Genomic DNA, 24,452 nt, shown 5'->3' on the forward strand with positions numbered 1-24,452 from the left:
CTAAGCATTCACATTTACTATGGCGCCCAGTTAAACACAGTTATTGATGCGCATTTTCAATATAACACTTTCACTCTCTCGCACATACGTGCGCAAACACACACGGGCACACACACGCAAACACACACGGGCGTACACACGCAAACACACGCGCGCGTACACACATGCATACCGTACACGCTCGCACACATGCAGACCTTTCAGTCCTGTTGCCTGGCAACGCGGCCAAGTGTCCAATCACGGTGCAGAGCTGTGTCCAGTGATGTCACGGCTATCGCTGACCAGCACTCCTGCACTCTGCTCTGAGAGAGAAAGGGGAAGTGGGTGCAGAGAGAGAGAGAGAGAGAGAGAGAAAACAAAGGGACAGAGAGGGACAGATGGACTTTGATGAGAGGAGTGAGAGATGGGGAGAGGGAGAGGGGGGTTGCCACATGGGATAGGGCCGCGCACATCAGTCATCCAACGCGCCGTTCTTCCCATAGGCCCCCCCGGGCTGCGTAGGCAGGTGTCTGTGAAGTGCGCTGAAACTTTCAGCATCCGTACGGCGCCTCCACTGTAGATGTGTGACTGTGCGCTCGTCTGCCCGGGCCTGGGCCTGAGTGACAGGCCTGGCCATTAGACTCTGGCGTACGGGACGCGGTCGCCGACGAGGTGTTAGCGCTGGGCGTAGCGTAGCGTAGCATAGCGTAGCGTAGCCAGCCGCTGTCCGCTAACGGAGAGCGTTTCAGACCCTCCGTGTGCTGGGATGTGTTTCGGGGCTGTTCTCCAGTAGGGGGCGACGGTGGGGGGCAGACAGGGTGACGTCGGGGTGCAGGCTGGGTCGAGTCGTCTCGGCTGAAGGGGCTTTGACCCTTTACCCCCAGCCGGCGGTTAGGTCTCTATCCCCACCCCTCCCCCCTCCCTGCTGCTCTACGCTGGTCAGTGCTCCTCCCCGAACCCCTCACCCCACCCCCCAACTCCCCTGTCCCCCTACCAGACCCCCCAACCCCCCCATCCCCGTCCCCTGTCCCCTGAGCTGCCACTGGCTGGTGATTGATGCCCCCCCCATGGCCCCCTTCCTCCAGGTCACGGTCTCAGACCAGCACAGGAGCTGTGGAGGACGCACACACACACACACACACACACACACACAATAAACACACTCACACACACACACACACACACACACACACCTCTCTGTGCTCCTCTGCCTCTCCTCACCACTCACCCCACACACTCACCCCTCACCCCACACTCCTCTCCCCACACACTCACCCCTCACCCCTCACCCCACACACTCACTCCTCTCCCCACACACTCACCCCTCACCCCACACCCCTCACCCCACACACTCACTCCTCTCCCCACACACTCACCCCACACACTCACCCCTCACCCCACACCCCTCACCCCACACACTCACTCCTCTCCCCACACACTCACCCCTCTCCCCACACCCCTCACCCCACACACTCACTCCTCTCCCCACACACTCACCCCTCACCCCTCCTCACCCCACACACTCACTCCTCTCCCCACACCCCCCACACTCACCCCTCCTCACCCCACACTCACCCCTCTCCCCACACCTCACACACTCACCCCACACTCCCTCACTCCTCACCCCACACACTCACCCCACACTCACCCCTCACCCCACACACTCGCCCCTCAGTCCCAGCCTCCGGCCCTGTGAGCGTGTCTCTCCACTGCTCTGAGGAAAGTACAGGAAAGGAGCCTTTGGTGGACACCTAATGCCACACCCTCTCTCCGCCATTTATGGCAAATCCATACTTGATGCACATAAAAGCACTATAAAGGAATAGGCTTATGTATACTGCGACATTACAGCTTGTAAAAAAAAATCGATATAGTAGCTTTTTAAGTATTTTGAAATACACTGAATTGATAGGTGTCAGTATCGGGTGTTTGATTGTAAATCCATATGTTCTGCGGCCGTTCCATATGGGAGTTGTGACCGAACACAATGAGAACCTTCAAAGCTGCAAGAGCTGGTTGTCATGGGAACAGAGGCTTAACCCCCCACCCCCCCCCCCCCACCCCCAAACAGCAGGAAGGCCCCCCGGCTCTGGTCCTGCAGACGAGGCGTTTCTCGAGGGGGCGGGGGGGGGGGGTTGGAGGTGGGGGTCAAGGCCAGCGCTGGGACGATGCGGCGACCTCTGACCCAGAAACACACACAGAACACGCCCCCCCCCCCCCCCCCCACAACGGCCCACGCGCAGTCTGTCACCGCCCCTAGACAAGCGTGACCGAGACGCGCGGACCCCACCTTCACCCCAACCCCGAAAACCCACCCCCGCCCCCGCCCCGTAGCCCCCGACCCCGACCCCGACCCCGATCCTGACCCCCTGCCTCTTTAGCATGAGCCCCTCCCGTGCTGTCATGATCACATGCTGACGTTCACACTGGCCTGGCTCAGTTCAGTTTGGCTCAGTTCAGTTTGGCTCAGTTCGGCCCCGCTCGGCCCGGCTCAAACCGGTCCAGAACCTCCCGGCGCCCCGTCCCGATCAGACAGCCCTGAGACCCGACGCCTCACCCCGCACGTCTCTCGGAGCGTTTCTGCAGTACGTGTGAACCTCAAATCCTCACATTTCCGCTTGAGCATATTCCCAAAAGTTTGAAAGCGCAGCTTCTCGCTATGCGCAGAGCGTGCCCGGTTTCAAACGCTTCGCGCGTCTAGACCGGATTAAGAGGCGCATGCTCTGAATATGTAGTTTTAACCCGGGGAAGACAGAAAGACAGAAACTCTTGTCTCACCCTCAGACAGTGCACTTTGTGTTCTGGCTTTCGGCTGCTGCTGCTGCTGCTGCTGCCGCCTCGAGACGCAAGAGGTGGACGAGGCTGCCATCATGTGGTAGATTTGTGCTACTGCAGCTATTTCCGCCTAATTCGCACCATTGTCGTTACTCACGGCACTGTTGATTGATGTGCCTTGGACGTAAATGTGCGAACTGACGTGCGTTAATAAAACTACTGGAGAAAGCTGAGAAAGAAGAGGTGTAAAGCACAGACCAGTACTAAAGAACAAAAATGTACTTGATTGCTGTATTTGACATTTGCTGCTTAGGTTGCATTTCAGGTGTGGGCTTAAAAGCAACGTGTGAGAGAGGCTAAAACAATTAGACACAAATGAGGGGTAATGTACAGCCTCATTAAATATAATATTTTGAAAAATTTGTTAATTTGTATTTGCTTTAAAGAATTTTTATTTGAGCGACTGATAAATGTCAAAAGAACAGGTGAAGATTGACAGCTAAAAGAAGAAGGAAGACAATGGAAACAAATAGAAAACTGAGGTAGACGTGGTTTTCACCAAAATTGTGATTGACAGTTTCCAGTTACACGCACTTTCCAGTGGGGAGGCCCGCCCCCTCGCTTTCTGTGCTCGTTCCCTCTCTCTCTGCCTTACCCTCTCCCACTCTCTGACCTCTGTGTCCCCCCTCCCTCCTTCTCTTTCTCTCTCTCCCTCTCTCTCTCCCACCCTCTCTCACTCTCTCTCTGTCTCTCTCTCTCCCTCTATCTCCCTCTCTCTCCCTCCCTCTCTCTCCCTCTCCCTTTCTCTCCCTCTCTCTCCTTCTTTCCCCCTCTCTCTCTCTCTCTCTCTCTCTCCCTCTGTCTCTCTCTGTGCCAACCACCAACTCTCTTCCTCACCTTCTGCTACAGCATTTCTGCCTTCTGTGATTAGAATGAGCTTTTTCTTTTCTCACTTTCTGTTTACCTCATGTGCCTCTCTCTACCTCTCTCTCTCTCTCTCTCTCTCTGTTCTTTCACTTTCTACCCTTCTACCAGGATGTAGGGGGCGGGGGATGAGGGAGGCAGCTGTGGTAGGAGTGAGAGGGAGGAGGGAGGGCGGTGGTAGAGAGAAGGAGGGAGACTTTTTACTACCCCATCTTCACTTTATTCCTTGTTTGCGCTTAGAAACAGAGCGAGAGAGAGAGAGAGAGAGAGACAGAGCGAGAGAGAGACAGAGAGACAGAGAGAGACAGAGAGAGAGAGAGAGAGAGAGAGAGAGAGTGAGCGAGTTGGAGCGAGACCAGTACAGACAGACAGACAGATTTATAACTAGGAGCAAGGAAGCAGGCGCGATGGTGCACTCAAATGTTTGGCTACCAGGTAAGTCCCTTCCCTGCTCATCCTCTCGTTAGTGTGTGCCAATTATGGGCGCCCTTTGTGTCAGGGTTGTGGGGTTAATTAGCACTCTTGCCTTTAACAAGCACTGGTAATTAGTGAACATCAAAGAGTGTTGGTTGGTCGCAGTCAGTCGGAAAGGTCAGACATGTCTCTCCTGTAGACAGAAATGAGACATCAGTTTATCAGGCTGTGTGTGAGTTTTGTGTGTGTGTGTGTGTGTGTGTCTGTGTCTGTGTGTGTACGTGCTTGTGCGTGAGCGTGTGTGCGTGTGTGTGTACATGTGTCTGAATAAGTCTCAGGTCTGATATTCAGCAGTGCTCTCTGTGTGTGTTGTGAACTCATGAGAGACACGTAAGGATGTGAAATGAAAGTGTGTTGCCATATTAGCAGTAGCCCCACTCTGAGACTGCTGGGAGTGCTGTTCTACACTGTCATGTGTGCTATGTCCAGTGCCCTGACTGCCTGTGTCCTCTCTCTGTACCGGGATTTACAGTGTAGTGTGTGCTGTGATCCAGTGCCCTGACTGTCTGTGTCCTCTCTCTGTACCGGGATTTACAGTGTAGTGTGTGCTGTGATCCAGTGCACTGACTGCCTGTGTCCTCTCTCTGTACTGGGAGGTGCAGCGTGCTACATTAGGGTGCATGCTCCATACGCTCTCCCATGTGGCCGGGATGTCCTGCAACCACTCTGTGAGACACACACACAGTCTGGAGTTCATCCTGAATGCACGGTCATTCATACGTGTGTGTGCGTGTGTGTGAGCGAGTGTGTGCGTGTATGCGAGCGAGTATGTGAGCTGTTGTGTGTGTGAGCAATTTATTTATTTATTATTTATTGATTGATTTTGTTCATTCGAATACCCTAACCCCAGCCCTAGAACAGACAGGGAGAACGAGACAATACCCAACAATCCAGCAGTCCATTGCAAACGGAGAAGTTCAATATGTGTGCCTTTATACTTATACTTTGTGTGTGTGTGTGTGTGTGCGTGTGTTTGTGTGTGTGCGTGATGTGTGCGCGTGTGTGTGTGATGTGTGCGTGTGTGTGTGTGTGCGTGTGATTTGTGCGTGCGTGTGTGTGTGAGTGTGCGCGTGTGTGTGTGTGTGAGTGTGCGTGTGTGTGTGTGTGTGTGATTTGTGCGTGCGTGTGTGTGTGAGTGTGCGCGTGTGTGTGTGATGTGTGCGTGTGTGTGTGTGCGTGCATGCGTGTGTGTGTGTGTGTGTGCGTGTGATTTGTGTGTGTGTGCGTGCATGCGCGTGTGTGTGTGTGTGCGTCTGCGTGCGAGAGAGCGAGTGTATACACACGCATTGTGGAAAGCACATTTGAAACCCTTGAAAGGCAGTAGTGTTATTTGTGGTCTGGTGTGCGCAGCCCCAGACAGCCCCAGACGGCTGTGGAGCCAGGGCAGGCTCTCCCGTGTGAGCCGTCGCAGGGAGAGCCTCCTCTGTCAGATCAGCTGCACAGCGTGAGGAAGCTTCAGTCCTGTATGCATTCCTCATCCCTCACATTTCTGCCATGTGGGATGATGCGTTTTAAAAACTGACCCAAAAATGACCGTGGAGCATTAGTGTCTGTGCTTAGATTTGCACTAAAACATGCCCGTGATATAATATGTAAACAATTATTATATGTTAAGTTTGTATTTGTTTGCGATCTTACTAAACCCCTTTGGCGCTATTGCTGTTTTTAATTTTTAATTAATGAGTGTTCTTTCCCATAATGCTGTCCTGTGTGTGTTTGTGTGCACGTGTCTGTGTGTGCGTCTGTCTGTCTGTGTGTGTGTCTGTTTGCCTGTACAGTGGGGTATAATTAGCAGTATTGACAGTAAGTGTCTGGTTTAACACGCTGAGTGAAGCCAAGTCTGAGGGGAAGTTTAGAAGGGAAGTGAAAAACAACAACCCACAATACACTTCCCAACAGTACATATAATATACATACCCCACAATGCACTGCCCAACAGAACATATAATATACACATCCCACAATGCACTTCCCAACAGTACATATAATATACATACCCCACAATGCACTGCCCAACAGAACATATAATATACACATCCCACAATGCACTTCCCAACAGTACATTTAATATACACACCCCACAATGCACTGCCCAACAGTACATATAATATACACACCCCACAATGCACTGCCCAACAGTACATATAATATACACACCCCACAATGCACTACCCAACAGTACATATAATATACACACCCCACAATGCACTGCCCAACAGAACATATAATATACACATCCCATAATGCACTGCCCAACAGTACATATAATATACATACCCCACAATGCACTGCCCAACAGAACATATAATATACACATCCCACAATGCACTGCCCAACAGAACATATAATATACACATCCCACAATGCACTGCCCAACAGTACATATAATATACATACCCCACAATGCACTGCCCAACAGAACATATAATATACACATCCCACAATGCACTGCCCAACAGTACATATAATATACATACCCCACAATGCACTGCCCAACAGAACATATAATATACACATCCCACAATGCACTGCCCAACACAACATATAATATACACATCCCACAATGCACTGCCCAACAGTACATATAATATACATACCCCACAATGCACTGCCCAACAGAACATATAATATACACATCCCACAATGCACTGCCCAACAGTACATATAATATACATACCCCACAATGCACTGCCCAACAGAACATATAATATACACATCCCACAATGCACTGCCCAACAGTACATATAATATACACACCCCACAATACATTACCCAACAGTACATATAATATACACACCCCACAATACACTGCCCAACAGAACATATGATATACACATCCCACAATGCACTGCCCAACAGTACATATAATATACACACCCCACAATGCACTACCCAACAGTACATATAATATACACACCCCACAATACACTGCCCAACAGTACATATAATATACACATCCCACAATGCACTTCCCAACAGTACATATAATATACACACCCCACAATGCACTGCCCAACAGAACATATAATATACACATCCCACAATGCACTGCCCAACAGTACATATAATATACATACCCCACAATGCACTGCCCAACAGAACATATAATATACACATCCCACAATGCACTGCCCAACAGTACATATAATATACACACCCCACAATACATTACCCAACAGTACATATAATATACACACCCCACAATACACTGCCCAACAGAACATATGATATACACATCCCACAATACACTGCCCAACAGAACATATAATATACACACCCCACAATGCACTGCCTTGTAGTACATAATGTAATATACACACCCTATAGTAAGAGGCCCTAACAGTGCATATAACATACACACCCTACAGTATGCTGCCTAATAATGTTCAGTCTATAATATGAGCACCTCCCGTTACACTGCCTAGCACACTGTACTCACCATAATACATTTCCCAACAGCACACATTAGCCACAGACCATTACAAACTGTTTAGCAGTCCATAGTTGGCATGAACCATAGACTTTCTATCGCATAATATTATGCACTGCTGATCAGTAAATTGCACTGACCATGGCTGTATTGTACATATTAGGATTACATTATAGGATATTATATTTCAATGAAGTTCAGTGGACAACATACCATAGAGATCAGCCACCCTATGTTAGCCATACATGTGAGATATTCTATGGTATATTTTATTCTGTTACATATAATACATGGTTTACAGCACTGTACATGCTTCATATACTGTACCCTGGTCTCTATATCATGCTCTTAATGACTCATATTCTTTATTAAAAGCTCTAATCATTCATTTTTATATATATAATACAAAATTAAAGTAGTTCTGTGAATCTCACTTTAACTCATATTCATTGTTTAATTTAAAATCTGCTAGAGTACAGAGCCACAACAACAAAAATAATTGAACACTTCATAGTTTTTGGACAGTATTAACATGCACTATATACAGTATATAGTGCAGGTCAATGGCCTGTATTTTAATGCAGATAAACTAGATGAAAATAAAATGGAAGATTTATTGATAATACTCTACATTGATTTATTCCTCGGACTACAGAAATGGACATTATTTTAGATATGCCAAAAAATCCTTAGATCAATTTTCCATGTTCAGCTATGTGCCAGTATGCATTTCTCTTTCCTGAAGAGACTGTGCCAGAAGAAACAACAGTGTTATTTACATGGCACTGCATCTGCGGATATAAAATGAATGAACAGGATTTTAATCTCTCTTTATTCTCAGATTGTAAACAGTCACTTTACTTCTCATGAAAGGGCCAAATATCACTTTAGAGATGGGAGATGGCATACATTCCACTGCATCCTTCACGCATTTGACTGATAGATATGGTATTTTACATTTTGTCCAGAGCAGAATACGGAAAGGCAGTCTGCTTTGTAATGAGTGGTGAGGAATTCAGTTCCAGGGGGAAAGATAGGGGATTTATGCTCATCTCTCATTTTGGAAAGCCCCGGCGATATATATATATACACGGTACATTAGCTCTGTCAGTGAAAGCCAATACTGACACACGCACTGACGTATTTCACTTATTTGTTTGAGACTAGCAGTTAAACATGCAACTATGTACAATATACACAGTGTGCTCCAGAATTATTAGCTGACTGGGCCTTTATATTTGTGTCGGTCACCCCTGAATGCACAAAAAAATACTTTAAAAAAATAAACAGTATAGTTGTCTGAATATACTCAAAATGACAGCATATTATGATCACTGTACATACAGTATATTCATGTGTTTTTGTAAGTCATCCAACCCTATTGGTTTGATAGATGATGTATCCTTTACTGATATATAATATTTTGCTGACCAGATAAAAAAAATACACTTGGACCGCAAGACAGTTCCACAATTAAAACATTTTTTGGAGCATGAATAGGGTGCTAGCTCTGTGCTTTCTGTATTCTGTGTCGGTCAGCGAAAGGGGCAGAACTTCATGAATAATGAATGTCCATAGCAGGCAGTGGCTTTAACGTGGTCTAAAGCTCACTACTGCCCCCCGGTGACCGTACAGAGCGGTGTCACTGTCCAGGCAGTGTTCTCCTGCCGTTTATCAGTCAGTATGTCTGCTGTGTGCCATATCTGAGATCCTGAGAGCGCTCGTAGCTCCTAACCGTGTGGTGCAGATGGGTTCTGAGACGCACTGGAGAGTAGAGAGAAGAGGGGGAGGCGGTGTCATCATCCTTTGCAGGTGTCAGTTAAAATTAGTCGTTCGTTGAGTGTATTTGCATACTCCACAATAAAAGGGAAGTGTGTGTGTATGTGAGAGAGAGGGAGAGAGAGAGAGAGAGAGAGAAGAGAGAAAGAAAGCCTGAAAGAGGGAGGGGTTGGCCTAATATCAGCCATCTTACAGATCAGAAGTAGGCCTATTTCTGCTAGGTGAGGCCAGTCTCTGTTTATGCATCATACCTTGTTACTCTGTATTTCCCATGATCCTCTAAGGCAATGAGACAGTGCCCTGTAGCAGTCTATGGGTGGTAGGTGTCAGCTTTTGCATTTTCAGCTCTTGTTTTGAAGGATGTTGAGGGTAGCAGCGCTGTTCCTTGCACAGAAGCAGAACCGGTGTCTGCGTGTTTCATAGCGAACGAAAAGGCTGGCCATCTTGTGGAGCCAAGCCGAGACGTTGAGTTATGTCTTCTGAGTTATGCTATGTCTTTGTGTGTCTCGTTACATTTTTCCATGACCTCTCTCCTTCTCTCTCTCCCTCTCTCTCTCTCTCTCTCTCTCTATTGCCATGTTCCACGCTAACCTCAGTGTCCTCCTCTCTCTCACCGGTTCCCTTTCTCATCCCGGCTATCCGCTGCTCAGTCGTTCCGTAATTTAAAGCTGTCCCCGGCAGCAAACAGTAAGAATCTATCATTTCGGAGATTGCTGTTTAAGAACTCATATTCACCCCCAGTGAAAGATTTTCTTCATAATATCACGGCAGTGAATCAAAAATGGCTTCTTTCCTGCTCTCCTTCTTGGCCTCACCTTTTTCGGGCCTCTCTCTCACTTACCGGTACTGTTCAGTGGTCCAAATGTGATTCCCTGGCTGTCATCGGCATCGGTATAGGCAGTGAGCAAGTTGTCGAAACATGAAAGATATATAAATACAATTATGAAATTAAGCTCTGTTTTGACTCCCAGAATGAGCAGGGTGAATGAATAATGAGAAGCACTCACAGAAGTCTTGCTGCCTGTCCCTGACACACAAAAAGCAATGGCCAATGTAAAAGTGTAATTAATAACAAAAGGAACTGATTGGTATATATTCTTCTAGTATCTCCATATTATATTTGTTTCATTTTAAATACACAAAGATTTTTTTTTTTTTTTTTAGAACATGCACATTTACTTTTTTGCACGCTATAGAACCAGGAAAATATGAGCAAAAGTTTGAGGTGTTCACAGATGTGTCAGATGCTACACAAGTTGGGGGTGAGGGATGTGAGAATGGTGGATGGAGGGGGTGGATCCAGAAATAGCAGCGATTTAACAATGACAGTGAGAGAGGGGAAACACCTTAATCACCACCTCCTAAACTGCCTGCCCATTGATTGTTTTATTGTCTCAATCCATTTATGGCATAGCATAGCAACAGAAAAAACTGTCAATCTACTGAAGCATAGCATGGGCACCTTTTTTGATGCAAATTCAGTGAGAGAAATATTACGAGCTAAAATTCTTTCAGATGAGTATTTCAAAGTGAAATTTTGAGTGGCTGAATCAATTCGAGATAGAATTCGGTAAGGATACCAAAGTTACACACACACTGTGCAGTCGGTGCAAAGTTGGACATGAGTCCTTAATCTTGGACCAGTGCTGTGGTTGCAACTTCTCCATCACGGCGTGAGAGGAATACTGGTACAGGTGTGGCTGTATCGTACACATCTATGGGGGAAACACACCGGGTGAGTCAGTCGCGATAGATCACCATTCAAACTAAACCGTCATCGCGTGTTTTCCGTTACTGAATTCCATCCGCTCACGTCTGGTGTGCCTTTTGTTTGTCAGGTAGGCTCGTTTAAAAATTGTTTATTGCATTTTAAAACGGTCGGCGGGCTACAATTTTTATTTGAAGTAAAAGTGCGGTAATTTGGTTTGGTTGTCTATGAATAAATAAGTAGGCTAACATTTCGACCCAATGTGGCGATCGGTGATAAGAAGTTGAAACGAACGGCAGAAATTAGTCAGAAGCACAAACGGCGCCGACTGACATGACTGACATGACTGACCGCTTCCAAAGTTCATTAAATCTTTACCCCCCCAGAAAAGCGCTTACTAAATGCTTTGGTAATTAATTACTTATGGTCCAATGAAGTAATAGCCATGGCTATACACTGTAGGTTTCAGATGTTTCAGATGTTTTCATGATGTAATTGTTCATTTATGTTGTATCATATAGTTAAGTATTTGATCATAAAGAAGCAATGTATTTGGAAGTATTATATGTTGTAAAATGTGGATAATAATATGGCATCATGCCAATTTAAATAAGCATACTAATCACGCTAAAATAATTGCATCTTCAATTGAACAGTAAACCACGAGGTAAATCATCAAATCATCATGTTTAATGTTTAATGCCAATATAGCCAAGTTCATTTTTTTAAATAAACGTTTATTTTATCTTGTATCGAATAATTTAGTAGTGGACGTATTTGTATAACGTAGGCTAAATACATCTTCATTTCTACATTTCTTCATTTTCATTTCTGAAACAAATATGAATGAATGACAGAGCAGGCTTTAAAAAACAATGCAAACCCTGAAAATGTTTAGTTGAGTTTTTATTAATTAAAAATTAAAAACTGGTCAACAACAGTAATGATTAAAGCACATTGACAATTATCGTCATGATAAGTACAATTTATAAGATCTTAATATGTTATATATATTAATACTGCTTGAACTATTGTTGCTGATATAATAATAATAATAATAATAATAATAATAATAATAATAATCATAATAATCATCATCATCATCATCATCATAGGCCTTTTTTATTTCAGAATGGGTTAAAGTATCTTAATGTTTAACTATTCATTTTATGGCAACAAAATTTTAATAAAGAATTCAAAAATACTGTACATGACACACATGGACATTAACACCAAAAAAAAAATACTACTGCCCATAAAGCTATACATTATTTATTATTAAAAACAGTTGAGTAGATTCGTTTATGTCTAATATTATAATACACATGTAAAATATTTTTGTGGTATTATCTATGTGATCTGGTTTCTTCAGCTGTGTTCTCAGTACTCGGAAGCGTTGCTTCCAGGTGTGGGTAAACACGTTTTTAAAAATTCCCGTAAGCACTGAAAGAATCGAAGGCCTTGTCCTGTTGGCAGGCTTTTACACGTTGAGACAGTGAACCAGGACAAACACAGACTTTTACTGAAATTGTGCTGGGCCGTTTATGGGTCTGTGTGAGCGCTATCGCGCTCGCTCACTGACGGCTTTGGCACCTGAAATATCGCTACTCTGTAGAACAAGATTGTTTGGCACGGAATAGCATTTTAACTTGTTCAGACTCAGAGTCTGCCAGCACTGTGGGAATCAGGGCGGCGGGGGCAATAGGAAATAGTTGATCACTGAGCTTTTGTGTGATTACAGTACGTGGCGTTGCTAACAAGACCCCGCTCACATACTCTGGTTCTTTCCCCAGGAACAACTAAGAATAAATACAGTATTTCCATTGAATAATTTAGCTTATCCGGAGTACTTTCAGAATTATTTGCTAAACAGCAGACAGTAGAATCATTTAAATAAAATGTAAGCAATGGGTCACGTCAATCAATGCTACAGTATAACAGGCCTTTGATGCTGTAGAACACATATTACATTAAACAGCATGGTGTTTGCAGCTAGCCCCACATGCAGATAATCCCGCAGATATCAGTGGTCCTGGGGGGTTTCAGGACCCGCCAGGCATTCTGGGATACAGGCTGTGCACCAGAGGGGCATTCTGGGATACAGGCTGTGCACCAGAGGGGCAGAGGTGGCAGACAGCGCGTACTGACAGCCGGGAGAAGCCGGCGATAGAGTGAGACGGGATGGAGAGAGGAAGGGTGGCGGACAGAAGAGAGGAAAGGAGAAAGAAGAGAGAGAGAGACGGGGGTTTTTTTAACTTCATCTGAGGTCAGGAAATGAAACGCGAAACGCTCCGAGGCCTCGGAGACGTGGTGAACAGTGTGCCGGGGTGAAGATGAGGGTGATGAAATCTCAGCTCGTGTGAGAAGATGGGAGCGTCATTTGGCTAAAGCTAGTTTGCAGAGTGAGCCTTCAGAAAGGAAACGCACAGCGGTCTCTACCCTTTGGGCCGTTGCTCTCTCTGTCCCCCCTTGCCCCTGTCCATGCTGAAGTTGGGAAGAATGTTCTCATGTTTGGTTGAGCTCGCACCCATAGTAACCCCTCCTTCTTCTTCTTCTTCTTCTTCTTCTTCTCCCGTCCTGCAGATATCAGGATGTCAAAGCCAGTAGAGGTTGAGAAGCCAGGGGCGGACTCTCCGATGGAGAGCACAGGTATGTGTGTGTGTGTGTGTGTGTCTGTTTGTGTGAGTGTGTGTGTGCGTGTGTGTGCATGTGTGTGCGTATGTGTGTGTGTGTGGGCGTATGTGTCTGTGTGTGTGAATTTGTATGTGCATATGAGTGTAAGTGTGTGCGTGGGTGTGTATATGTGTGTGTGCATGTGTATGTGCATATGTGTGTGTGTATGTGTGTGCATGTGTGTGTGTGTGTGTGTGTGCGTATGTGTGTGTGTGTGGGCGTATGTGTCTGTGTGTGTGAATTTGTATGTGCATATGTGTGTAAGTGTGTGCGTGGGTGTGTATATGTGTGCGTGCGTGTGTATGTGCATATGTGTGTGTGTATGTGCGTGCATGTGTGTGTGTGTGTGGGCGTGTGTGTCTGTGTGTGTGTATGTGTGTGCATGTGTATGTGCATATGTGTGTGTGTATGTGTGTGCATGTGCGAGTGTGTGTATGTGCGTGTGTGTGTGTGTGTGTGTGTGTGAGTGTGTATGTGCGTGTGTGTGCATGTGTGTGTGTGTGTGTATCATCACACCATCTTCATTCCTCACTCTTTCCATTCATTAGCGTGTCACTGGCAGGGAGGCTGTCAGCTCATTTGAGTGGCACTCGCCCACTGGAGATCGTAATCACCTCTTGTATGTCGCCGTCTGACAGAATCCTCTCATTGCTCGTCAGCATTTATGTTGTTCCGGTGCTCCTGCATACGCAGATTCAAATCTATTCCCGCGTTTAAGGAATACGTCACCTGGTCCGGGATGTGGTCTGAATGTACGCACAGTAAAATTGTCCGTGACAGAGTACACACGAGTTCGGTTGTGATATCGCCGCAGACGTCAGAGCGAGCGGGGACCCCGCGTTCGCGCCGGCGCGGTTTCGCGCCCGATGATTCAGTCCTCCGCGGGAGAGATCCGACAGCCCTCTTATGAAGCCCACGGTAACGGCGGGGTGAGCTCTGTCAAGTCCGCCCGCGGAATCAGCCCGGTTCGCGGCTTAACGGCGGCTCATGACGCGCGCCTGTTTTTAACTTGTGGGCTCACGCTCGTGCCTTTCGACACGTATTCTACGTGTTACTCTTCACACCGGTCAATGCATTGCACCGGTAACGTGGTTTCTCTTGTCACCTGTCCTCTCAGGAATACAGTAACAGCGGAGGAACATTTGAGGTTTATTTTTTTTACCTTGAAAGTACAACGATGCTGTATTTGGTTGCTAATTAGCACATTTACAAGCAAAAAAGATACAAGTTATTCATGTGTTGCTGGCTAGGGGTACGGCTGTATGCACCTACAGGGAACCACTTTCAGTGACAAGCATTTGTACCTTTTTTTTTGCACTTTTCCTGAGGGTTGTTCTATTTTGCTTATTGTTATAAGATGGAAAGAAACAGCCAGTCACACATTCCCTTTGAATGTGAAATACGGCTGAAAGTTGCCTCTAATTATCGACGAACTGTCTCGTTTTTTTAATGAAAGCCTCTGAAAAGCTGTATAGATTTGGCCCCCTCGCCGTAGCCTCCACGCCCCCCGTCCTTCACCATGTTTCCTAATGCTTATTATCACATCGGCGCGGTGTCCCCCGTCTCCTCAGACCTGTGCGGTGCACACAGAGAGTTCACGTAATATATGGTGGGCAGTCACAGCCAATTTCGGTGCAACGCTTTCAGCCACAGCGGGGATAGAGAGGCGTGTAGCAGATTTTAATGGGATTACAGACTACACAACCCAATTGGTGAAAATCTACCGGCGGATTCGGGAGGGTTGTTAAAGTGCAAAATGGCTACCTTTAGCACAAAGCAGCAAAATGCCTGCCTCCCCACTCCTTCCCTTTTTTCCCGCTCTGTGTCCTGGCCTTCGCGGCGTGCCGGCCTGTGTTTTTGTCTGAGTCCACAGAGGACTGTTGTGGTTCAGTCACCCCCTCCTCTCCCGGGGGGGTGGGGGTGGGGGGTGGCGAGCCTGTGTGAAATTTTCGGAGAGCGGAATGGCTGTGATGCCTCGCAATGGTGATGGCTGGCACTCCCCCCGTGATCTCGCTGTACCCAGCCCTGCTGCCCCTGTACCCAGCCCTGCTGCCCCTGTACCCAGCTCTACTGCCCCTGTACCCAGCCCTGCTGCCCCTGTACCCAGCTCTACTGCCCCTGTACCCAGCTCTACTGCCCCTGTACCCAGCTGTACTGCCCCTGTACCCAGCCCTGCTGCCCCTGTACCCAGCTCTACTGCCCCTGTACCCAGCTCTACTGCCCCTGTACCCAGCCCTACTGCCCCTGTACCCAGCTGTACTGCCCCTGTACCCAGCTGTACTGCCCCTGTACCCAGCCCTACTGCCCCTGTACCCAGCTCTACTGCCCCTGTACCCAGCTCTACTGCCCCTGTACCCAGCTCTACTGCCCCTGTACCCAGCTCTACTGTCCCTGTACCCAGCTGTACTGCCCCTGTACCCAGCTCTACTGCCCCTGTACCCAGCTCTACTGCCCCTGTACCCAGCTGTACTGCCCCTGTACCCAGCCATACTGCCATCTAACTGTGTCTCAGCCTGATTGCCTTTAGGAGTGACTGTATCTCAGAGCAGTGCTAATGCATTCCCTTGCTCTCTCTCTCTCTCTCTCACTCTCTCTCTCACTCTCTCTCTCTCTCTCTCTCTCTCTCTCTTTCTCTCTCTCACACAGACTCAGAAAGGAATGGTCCCGAGCCCAACCATCAGGTTAGTAGTCTTAATGAACAGACTTTTATGAATTATTAATAAAATTGTTCAATGCAAGGAGGAGGGTGGTGATAGTGGGAATTATGATCATGGTGCTACCTGAATAATATCCATAATAAAAAAACATGTATGTAGTCCCAGTGGTCTCAGTCAGAGCTCTGTTGAACTTTAGCTCAAAATGAGTGTCTTAAATAAAACACTGTTCAGTGAAAACAGCCTGCCTCCCCACATTAGCCTGGTGCCGGTGTCGTACTGCTCTAAAGCAGGTGGATGGAGAGCAACACCTACCAGCCAATCACAGTCTGGGACTGAGTGATTGACACCTCGGATTGGGTCCTGTTGCACAGCCGTAGTAAATCGAGCTACACGCCACATCAACCCAGTTTTTTGTCCATCCAATTGTATTGAATAAACCATTACACAGACACTGTTTGAAGACAATGCATGAACGTCCAAGTCATCTGACTGTGCTTAATTCTCCGCCCTCACCTCCTGTCGTTTATTTCATCAGTTTGACCTGCCAACGAGATGTCTTGTCAACAATGAAAAGATTTCATAATTGCTGCACTGCTTTGCTGTGAAGAATGAGGCTGGGGGACTGTTAAGGAAAAAAGCTTGAAATGTTGATTACACACGGTCTTCGCAATTTAGTAGTTAGCCTCTTTTTAAGTAGCCATATTTCTTAAATTACTGTACTATCCAAACAAATCCACCCACCCTTGTGCTGATAGGATGCTGTGCCAAGTTCTGCTTGGCAGCAGAAATGATACCTTCTACCATTATTTTATTTTAACAACATTATCATGAAAGTAACGCCAAATGACATAACACCATTTTAATAACTGGTTATCCAAGCATTCATTAAGTAGGATGGTCGGCCTTTCTTGCGAACAAATTGCTTTACCCAGGCAAACAGCTAGGATGGAACATTTATATAACATAATTACAACCTCAGGCCAACCCTTCCTCTGTTTCCCTTCATCCCTCGCGGCCTTTTAATCTGATCCTTGAAGACCCGAAGGCTGATTTGACTGCATACACCTGTGATTATTAGATTTTTAGGTTGAATTGCGTTTTGATTGAGAATCGTTTGGCGGTTTTGATTGAATGTCGGCCTCCGGGCTCTCGCACGAACATGCTTCCACACACCCCGGGCGTGACAGACATGGATGTAGCAGTGGGTGTTGTGTCATCACGCTGAATTATAAATCTCAAGATGACGCGCCCTCGGCCACCCCGCTCTGCACAATAACAGGAAGCAGAGTGAATGTTCCGCTCACTTTTCAGGCTGCAGAAAAGTCCCGCCTGATAGGATGTTCTTGTCCCTGTTTCAGGCTCAGCCAATGAAAATCAGTCCCTTCTCCCTCTCTCCTACCAAGGTGAGTGTGTGCACCGTACGCACTCTGGCATATACACACACTGAGACACACACACTGACACGCTGGCTCACACACACACACACACACTGACACGCTGGCTCACACACACACACACTGACATGCTGGCTCACACACACACACATACTGACACGCTGGGTCACACACACACTCACACACACACACATTGGCTCACACACGCGGACACACACACACACTGACACACACACGCTGGCTCACACACACACTGACACACACGCACACACATTGGCTCACACACACGCTGACACACACACTCGCACACGCAGACGCTGGCTCACACACACGCTGACACACACACACATTGGCTCACACACACGCTGACACACACACTCGCACACGCAGATGCTGGCTCACACACACACTGACACATACACACACTGGCACACACACACACTGGCACACACACACTGGCACTCACACTCGCACACACATGCTCACTGAACCGTTTTCATTCGCCACCCGGTATTTGAATACAAAAGAAGTCATTGTACAGACATTACAAGACAACTGTCTCTGTGCCAAAATCACATTGTGCATTTTTGTCCGTACATGTGAATGTGGGTCAATGAGAGCAGAAATCTTGAGTGTGTGTTTGTGTGTGGGTACACGCGGGCCCGTGCTTGAAGTACTTAACAGTTTGGGCAGGAGCTACATCCTAATTTGCATACAGACCGACTAATATGCAAATCAGAGTTTTCCCCCTCTGCTCCTACCAGTGGGGACACGCCCAGCTCTGTGGCACTTACAGCGAAAGTTACGTGGAGAGAAGGTTTTATTTACCGTTCTCTGTCACCTCTGGACATGCGGCCACACACGCGCGGGCAGACCAGCCAGCCGAGGTGGAAATAAGTTTAATTTAGAGTGAGGAGATGACGTTAAGCTCCGCAAAGCGCCAGACAGGGAAACAGGTAGCGAGAGACAGAGACCTGCTGGGCACCTCCATGGCGGCGACGGCGTTCGGTTGTTTTAACGTCCTGGAGACGGAGATGGGCAAACCCGGCCACTCGCCACTCCCTCTGGACCTCACCATGGTAACAACAAAAAAAACAACCCTGCTGTTGTAAAAGCTCTGTGTTTGGGGGGGTTTTTTTTGTTAGCTTCGGTAAAAAGCATAGGTGTTTGCTTTTGCTAAAGAAGGGCAGGTTACAGCAGGCATGCTGATGCAGTGAGATGTGTACGGGCAGGAGTGATTTCTGCAAGTTGCTGTTCATTGACATCCCGGAGACAAGGGAACATTTCCGCTGTTGCCCAGGGAGCTTCGCGTTGCTGCTCATTTCTACTCTCTTGTTTTCTCCTTTTACATCTCAGGCTTATTTGATTTTGAGTGGCACATTTAAGCCGGTGTGTTGACATGTTTTAATGATGTATGGTCGGTGTGTGAAAGTCACTATAGCACGGCGGGCGTGCTAAACACTTTGGACGCAGACTTTACCGCGTTACATTAAATTACATCGCATTCGTTCGGAGGACTCTCTGACCCAGAATGACTTGAGAATGTAAGATAACATAAATGAAAGTTAAAAATAGCTGTGTGAGTACATACTGGTAACATCCATGCCAAGCCATGAAAAAATGATAATCCGTAATATCCTGAATAGATGACATAAGAGGGCCAGGGGTGGGGATGGGGGAGGAGCCATGGTGTTTTCGGTCTGCATTGGAAGACACTGATTCTGTTATATTCTATGGTAATGAAACCATAGAATATATCAGACACCATAGAAACTGTAGTGTTGTTTTGGGAGTGGAAAAACTGCATGCTGGGACATGTCTGTGAGTAGACTCCCCTGTGTTTTGACGGGGTGCGGGCTGACCCCTGTCTCTCGCTCTGTGTCTCCCCCAGGGCAAGATGGACGAGTGTGGGGAGATGTCCCCAGCTCCTGCCCCTGCTCCCGCTCCCGCCCCCTCACAGACCCCCCTCCCGCACACGCAGCTCATGCTGACCGGCAGTCAGTTAGCTGGGGTAACTATCTATTTATCTATCTATCTATTTATTTATCTATCTATCTATCTATCTATCTATCTATGTGTCTATCGATCTATCTATCGACCTATCTGTCTATGTGTCTATGTGTCTATCATCTACCTATCTATCTATCTATCTATCTGTGTCTATCATCTATCTACTGTATCGATATGTTTATCAGTCTGTCTGTTGGTCTGTCTCCCACTCTCTCTCACTTTATGTCTTTCTCCCTTTGTCTGTCTCGTCTGTTTCCCACAACAACATTTTTGTCTTTATCTGACTGTATGTATACTCTATGTGTGTGTGTGTGTGGGGGGGGGGGGGGGTTATGAACATCGATCGATAAGTAGTCGATATGTAGTCGATAGTCGATATGTATTTCACTGGATTAAATTCTGCCTCTCTGTCTACAAATATACAATTCAAACCAATACTATGTAAAGCAACAGTTAGTTCCAGCAACCAATTAAGAAGGCTGGATAGGAAGGAGATACATAAACATTTGGGGCCATAATAGAAAATGCATAATGTTTATGTAAAAAAATATGGCATATGTCATGGTCTGGAATAAGGCCCTACCCTGAGAACGTGGCCATTTGCGCCGACTGCATTATTTACTGCAAGCCGCATTTCTTTTTTCCTTCACTTCAATGGATATTCTATTGTGTTTACTGTTTGAATGGGTCTGTTTTATATCTGCTTCCTGCGGGTGACCTTTCCGCTGCCGCTGTCCCACAGTGCTTTATTACCGCAGGACTGCACTGTGGCCTCCCCGGCACACGAGAGCGGCTTTAAACAAACAGCAGAAACAGCAGAATCCCTCGCTTACCTGCGCCCCTCGCTTACCTTCTACCCAGCGCCTGCCGCTTGGCCGTAACCGTCCTGTCTTCTTCTGTCTCCTCCGCTTCCCTCCTCCCCTGTGCTCCCCTCCGCTCCCTCTCGCCCTCCTCTCCTCCTCCTCTCCTCCCCCCCTCAGCTGACGGCGCTCCTGCCCGCGCAGCAGCAGCTGCTGCTTCAGCAGGCTCAGGCCCAGCTCCTGGCCGCGGCCGTCCAGCAGTCCAACGCCGCGCACGCAGCTCACGCAGCCCAGGCAGCTCACGCAGTGGCCGCGGCCAATCAGCAGCAGCAGAGCCAGCAGCCAGCGCAGTCGCAGGCTCACAGCACACAGGAACAAACTGCCGCCCAAGCCCCGCCCCCTCCACCCCCAGCTCACCCTCTCTCAGCCAATTCAGCTCACCGCCCAGGTACGGCCAGCCAATCGGGGCCACTCTGCACAGCGGACCACAATCACTGCCTGTCGGTGCGGGGGAGAGGACGGTGTGCGCCCCGGCTGCACTGAGGCTAGGCTAAAGCTCAAGGGAGAAATCAACCCGTTAATTACCTAGTATTTACTGGGTAAATACACAGCTACTTGTGTAATTATTAGGTCACTACTTTGATTTCAGGGGTAAGTGCAGTATTATGAAACAAAGTACCATGAAAGAAAATTCTTAAGTACGATGAGAGTACATTTTACAGCCTGTTTTGAATAGTACTTTCTGCTGAAATCAAAATAGTAACCTAATAAAGAACCTGGTAAAGTATAGGCAATACTGGAATAATTAACAAGCTATAAAATAAAGCGTTACCGAAAAACTATTGTAAGCTAATTCATGAGCGCATTTGCAATGAATGTTAAATGAATGCTCACAGTGTCAGTGCTGTAGCTGGTGCTGTTTGGTACCAATTCAATTGCCTGATGTCGTTTAGTCTGAATTTGCCCCAAAATGCCAGTACCCCCCGCTTTCCATCAGATGTATCCGACAAAGTGTACCCTGGTCTGTTGCTCTGTGAGTCGGCACTAGACTCCGTTTGTCAGGGAGAGTGTGTTTCGCATCACACCTGAACATTTCACTGCTGCAAATCAACCTCAATCCAATAGTTTTCTTGTACAGAGAACATTTTCAGCTGTGAGTAGGCTTGGTCTTGTCGTTGTCCATCAATCGTAAGCCCATTTTCTGTTGCCAGGCGTGGCGTGAAATGTCAGAGCTCAGTCGCCTATTTCACTTTGAAAGTCTTTCGATATTCTGTACTGGTGAGGACCGAAAACAAACAGAGTCTTCATTCTCAGTGCATCCCAAGGTGCTGCTGGATTCAGCTGAAAGAGTAACACCAGACAGCTTTGAATTAGCCATTAAAAACGTTGAAAATGTTCAAATGAAATTTATGGGTTTCTTTTTCGCCATTTTTTTTTAACCTTCAGGCAAAGATGACGATATTGGCATGTCAATTTCAGTCCCAGTTTGAGCTGAAAGAATTGTTAAAAACACATCAATAATTTTTTTAACCACCTACCCCTCTCCCCACCTACCTCCCCCATGGCCCTACCATCTCCTCTCTATCTCTCCCTCTCTCTGTCTTTCCCTGTCTCTCTCCCCCTCCCACCACTCTGTCTCTCTCTCTCTCCCACTCACCCCTCTCTCTGTCTCTCTCTCTCCCCCTCCCACCACTCTGTCTCTCTCTCTCTCTCCCACTCACCCCTCTCTCTGTCTCTCTTTCTCTCTCCCCCTCCCACCACTCTCTGTCTCTCTCTCTCCCCCTCCCACCACTCTCTGTCTCTCTCTCTCTCTCCCACTCACCCCTCTCTCTGTCTCTCTTTCTCTCTCCCCCTCCCACCACTCTCTGTCTCTCTCTCTCTCCCCCTCCCACCACTCTCTGTCTCTCTCTCTCTCCCACTCACCCCTCTCTCTGTCTCTCTTTCTCTCTCCCCCTCCCACCACTCTCTGTCCTCTCTCTCTCTCCCCCTCCCACCACTCTCTGTCTCTCTCTCTCTCCCACTCACCCCTCTCTCTGTCTCTCTTTCTCTCTCCCCCTCCCACCACTCTCTGTCTCTCTCTCTCTCCCCCTCCCACCACTCTCTGTCTCTCTCTCTCTCCCACTCACCCTCTCTCTGTCTCTCTTTCTCTCTCCCCCTCCCACCACTCTCTGTCTCTCTCTCTCTCCCCCTCCCACCCCTCTCTGTCTCTCTCTCCCTCTCCTCTCCCCCCTCTCTCTCCCCCTCCCCCCTCTCTCCCCTCTTTCCCACCCCTCTCTCTCTCCCCTCTCTCTCCCCTCTCTCTCTCTCCCCCCCCCTCTCTCTCCCCTCCCCCTCTCTCCCACCCCTCTCTCTCTCTCCCCTCTCTCTCTCTCCCCCCTCTCTCCCACCCCTCTCTCTCTCTCTCCCCCCCTCTCCCACCCCTCTCTCTCTCTCTCTCTCTCTCTCTCAGGACATTCAGCAGCTGTTGCAGCTGCAGCAGCTGGTCCTGGTTCCAGGGCACCCCCTGCAGTCCCCTGCGCAGTTCCTCCTGCCGCAGGCACAGCAAGGCAGCAAGGTGAGGTCCTCACTCCCCCAGGGCCCTCTACCCCAGGGCCCGCTCCCCCAGGGACACCCCCACACTCACACTCACGACACACACACACCGCACAGCCCTTATCCACTCACTCACACACACACACTCACACACACACGCATGCACACACACACACACTCACACACTCACACACACACACACACACACACACATGTACTCACACACCGCATGCACACTCACACACACACACACACACACACACACTCACACACACACACTCACACCGCCCAGCCCTTATCCACTCACACACACTCACACACACACACACTCACACCGCCCAGCCCTTATCCACTCACACACACTCACACACACACACACTCACACACTCACACCACCCAGCCCTTATCCACTCACACACAGCACACACACAGACCATAATTGCTGTCTGCACCTATGTCTCACACACACACACGCAACCTCACACATACACACACACACTCACACAAAGACCATAATCGTTGTCTGCACCTCTGTCTCACTCCTCTGTCTGATCCTCCTTCCCTCTCCCAGAATACAACCTGAGAAGTGGTTGCATCATTGAATTTAAGTCTTTTCTCTTTCAGCCTTCAGCTATATGGGCATTGGAACCAAATTTGTATTTGTGTTGGGTGTTATTTTTGTTTTGTTTGCTTTTCTACTCCATGCTCTTCACCATTATCTCTGAAAGTAATTTATGTATAAGCACTTAAATGGGCAGAGGATGAAAAGAGGTGGTTTAGACTCAAACTGCCAGTATTAATGACCTGAAACCCCAGGCCGTCCTGTCTGTGTGACCTGTGTGTTCCTTCCCTCCTTTACCAGGTCTGCTATCGACACCAAATTTAATTCCGCTACCTCAGCAAAACCAAGGGGGCCTCCTTTCCGCTCCGCCCAGACTGGGGCTCCAAGCACAGGTACAGGTACATGCTACATAGGTTATAAACTGTTATAAACATACTGTGTAGCTTAAGCTACATAGGTTATAAACTGTTATAAACATACACACAAGCTGCATAGGATATAAACTGTTATATGTATACATACAAGCTACATAGGTTATAAACTGTTATAAACATGCACACAAGCTGCATAGGATATAAACTGTTATATGTATACATACAGGGTGCAGAGGTTATAAACTGTTATATGTATACATACAAGCTACATAGGTTATAAACTTATAAACATACATACAAGCTGCATATGATATAAACTGTTATACATATACATACAAGCTACAGAGGTTATAAACTGTTATACATATACATACAGAGTGC

The 24,452-nt window shown here is 47.5% G+C and overlaps 1 protein-coding gene across 1 annotated transcript in view; it reads left to right on the forward strand.

Moving 5' to 3' along the window:
• The window catches only part of pou2f2b (POU class 2 homeobox 2b), a 70,307-nt gene that overhangs the window by 32,758 nt on the left and 13,097 nt on the right, over nucleotides 1–24,452 (forward strand). The window contains 8 exon segments of the mRNA XM_061226820.1: nucleotides 13,653–13,718; nucleotides 16,389–16,423; nucleotides 17,758–17,802; nucleotides 19,685–19,804; nucleotides 20,784–20,923; nucleotides 20,925–21,051; nucleotides 23,053–23,153; nucleotides 23,993–24,089. Of these exon segments, the coding sequence (XP_061082804.1) occupies nucleotides 13,653–13,718; nucleotides 16,389–16,423; nucleotides 17,758–17,802; nucleotides 19,685–19,804; nucleotides 20,784–20,923; nucleotides 20,925–21,051; nucleotides 23,053–23,153; nucleotides 23,993–24,089 (731 nt within the window).

The sequence above is a fragment of the Conger conger genome, chromosome 1 (assembly GCF_963514075.1).
Source record: "Conger conger chromosome 1, fConCon1.1, whole genome shotgun sequence".
NCBI lineage: Eukaryota > Metazoa > Chordata > Actinopteri > Anguilliformes > Congridae > Conger > Conger conger.